Source organism: Trypanosoma grayi (genome assembly GCF_000691245.1).
Source record: "Trypanosoma grayi strain ANR4 Tgr_156_V1, whole genome shotgun sequence".
Taxonomy (NCBI): Eukaryota; Euglenozoa; class Kinetoplastea; order Trypanosomatida; family Trypanosomatidae; genus Trypanosoma; species Trypanosoma grayi.
Genome location: NW_008825775.1, coordinates 1 through 3,338, shown reverse-complemented (window position 1 = coordinate 3,338; position 3,338 = coordinate 1). Strand labels below are relative to the sequence as shown.

Genomic DNA, 3,338 nt, shown 5'->3' with positions numbered 1-3,338 from the left:
GAAATGAAGAGGATCAAATGGACAGTTTTGAAAGCCAGTAATATGCTTACACACACATTCACATACACACAGTATGAACCCCTGAGTGACGCCGTAGAACAGGCGCCTCTCGTACACAATGAAGGTTCACCTGCAGCATCATTGAACAGTCTACCAAGAAAAGCACCCCCCCCCACACACACACAAACCGACAAACAGACAGAGCTCATGGTATGTCTCGCCCCTTCCCTCTTACCGCTAGGCTCCACCTCCACCACACCTTAGAACGGCTCACCTTCCCTGCCCATTGTCGATGTGTCGAGTTTCCCCGCCACATTCAAGACGTCCACGTCGCTGTCGCGCTGCAGCCGCTCGACGCAGCAACGAATGGTATCTCGATGGTTGCAGCAACCCTTGTACCATTCCCACCGCGCAACGATAGAATTCGCCAGCGCCAGACGCACATTTGACACGGGGTCTTCGGAAAGCGACATCATGACCCGCATCCATTGCTGCATCAACTCGTAGCGGCGCAGGTCCATTGGAGACAGACCATCTACAACAGGGAGAATGCCAGAGAGAGACTGAATCGCCACCACACGCCACGTATACGGAGTCTCACCACCCATGACAAACTCCCTGCGAAGAAGATCAAACGCCATGACGGCGGCCCACTCCGGGCCGTACGACGTCGCAACCTCAGACAGCGTCTCAACAGCGCGAGCTCGCACAACGCTGACAGGGTCCCGCAATAGAGAGCGGATAATGTACGTTAGTGGGATGAACTCCTCTTCCGTGAGAGCGGCACAAAAGTAGCGAAGGGCCCCCACCACTGCCTCACGGATGCGCCAGTTCTTTGAGTCACTGACAATGTGCAGGTGGTCAATAAGCCCGGAGATTATCTCAGCAGCACGTTTCTTGCATTCGTCATCCTCCACACTCGATATCGCTGCTGTTGTGCTGGGTGTGGTTGACGTCGTTACTTGAGGCGACGTGTTGTTGTTTCCGTAATCCGACTGCGAACGGCCCGACCCATGTCTCCCACTACGCCGTGCCTTACTACCAGCTTTCCCACCTGTAGTAGTGCCACAGCTTCTGTTTCCCTTTCCTGGGCACATGTACTCGGCAAGGCCAAGCACAACTTGCTCCAGACTACGTGCGGCGCTTCGCCCCACGACGTAGTCGTTGTCGGCCAACAGCGCAAAGAGGGCCTGTCGTTGCTCGTGTGTGTATACCTCGACGACGTCAGGCGAAAGAAGCACGTGAAGGAAGTTTGCAACACTTTCCCGGACAGCGGGTTCCTCATCCTTTGCGAGAGAGGTGGCGACGGCACACATTTTTCTTAACACCTCCTGAGACACCACTTTTGAGACGAGCGTGCTGAGTTGCTCAACCACAACGGCGCGTATGTCTTTGTTTTCATCGTTGCAGAGCGCGATGAATACGTCTAACAAATCGTCCGGCCACACGCAAAGACGGGCAAAGGCACCAAGGTTCTTTGCGGTGGTATATCGGACACGCCAACTCAAATCCTTGCTCGAAGCGATGAAGGGTAGCTGCAGGTACTTTGTTGTCGCCTCTTTCCCAATTCCACCTGCTAGGCGAACGAGCTCAGCGACGTGCATGTAGCGTACCGCGTCGCTTTGCTCATCCATCATGCACTCATGCACCAGTGGAAGCGGCATCTCGGCGAGATTCACCCTATGCACCTCGGCTGCAGGTACCCACTGATGCAAGGAACTTGCTGCGATCTCCCGGACAAAGTGGCACTTGTCCCTTGCCAGCTCAATAAAGCAGTTAAACCACTCCATCACCGTCATACCGCTCGCCTTCACAAGACATGGACGGGCAGCAAAAGTGCCCATCAGCGCGGCTGACACAGCCCTCGGTGAGCTCCAAAACGAAACCCGCATCGACATCATGAGAGGGAGCAATAGAGACTCAGCAATGCTATCACTCACGTATAGCATGATCTCTTCCAAGGAGGTGGAGATCTGCCGCACCACCTCATGATCGGCCGCGCAGCACATGTGCATGATAAGCCCCATAAAGTACATAAAGATATCCTCATTCAGTCCATGCACCTGCTTCACCACCCCTGGCAACACACGGGCGATGGCGCAGACAGAGTCATCATAAATCACAACCATCAGCATGGAGGGAAGGAGTTCTTCCACGATCATCTGTGGGCTCATGTATTCTGCCAGACGCAGACAATCCGTGATAAAGTTGCGGCGCCCCTCTACGGTTCCCACGGCGAAGCTGTACGAGGCTGGTGGCTTTTCCTTATCCGTGTGGATTGTCACACTCGGCATGATGGAGGACAGATGCATGAAACCACTACTGCTCGCTGTGCGGGGACTAAGGGAGAAGGCAGGGTTCATCGAACGCAGTGGGTTCACAGCAGCTGGAGAGTGGCTGCTGTTCGTCGTGGTGCTACGGTCTGCTGCATCAGAACTGAGTTCCGCACTGTCGCCGGCCCGCAGCCTCACAGAACCGGTGTCAATGATAGGCATAAACGTGACGTTTGGCATGCCAGTGAGGGATTCTTCCGGGACAACGAGCGTTGGCGAGGAGCCCATCGACAGCGGCTCCCGCGAGAGCGCCGACAGCTTGATGCTCGCCGCGCCGTTCATCGACTCGCTGTCGCTGGAGTTCGAGGAGGAGCCGGAGCCGGCGTGCACTGACGGCGACCGCTCGGCATCTTCCTTCCCCACCGAGTCCATCTCGGCCTTCTGCAAGGGACTTCGACTGTGAGACTGCATCACGCAATCGACGAAGTAGCAGGCAATTTGCAATGGTGCACAAGGACAGCTGCCGTGAATTCAATTTCTCCCTTCTTTCTCTAGCGTTTTTTTCTTTCTGTGTGTTTCTCCTCCCCCCAACAACTCCCCGTTTTCGTCGTCTTATTCTAACTTCGACCACTAACCAACAAAAAGCAATTTATATATATATATATATGTGTGTGTATATATATATGTAATGACTTGTGAAGTCGGAATTACACAACAGCAGCCAAAAAGCCCTGACCCACCCTTTTTTTTGTTTGGAGCGTAGCGCACAGCCGTTTTGAAGTGTTTCGCCCTTTTCTAGATGTTCCTTCGCGCCCCTCACTTGCACACCCTACAGGGAAGGGAGTCTTGCCGCTATTGTACTAAAAGCTTGTGCAGCGAAAGCTACGGTGCGACACAGCAGCAAACAACAATGAGGTAAAGCCACAGATACACACAGACACAGAAACGGCGAAAAAAAAAAGACACAGAGGGATGGGAAGATGCAGATGTGGCGTTGTGGCATTCAACAACAAGCGTTCTTGGGAGGCATCACAATGGGCAATTCGCCGTGGTTACGAGAGAGAG

At 53.9% G+C, this 3,338-nt stretch overlaps 1 protein-coding gene across 1 annotated transcript; it reads right to left on the bottom strand.

The window, feature by feature from the left end:
• Positions 1–260: 260 nt before the first annotated feature.
• DQ04_01561000 (protein phosphatase 2A regulatory subunit) lies at positions 261–2,705 on the bottom strand (the record flags this gene model as incomplete). The annotated part of the gene is made up of 1 exon (XM_009310850.1): positions 261–2,705. One exon carries the CDS (start codon positions 2,703–2,705, stop codon positions 261–263), a length of 2,445 nt encoding a protein of 814 aa, XP_009309125.1.
• Positions 2,706–3,338: the final 633 nt, after the last annotated feature.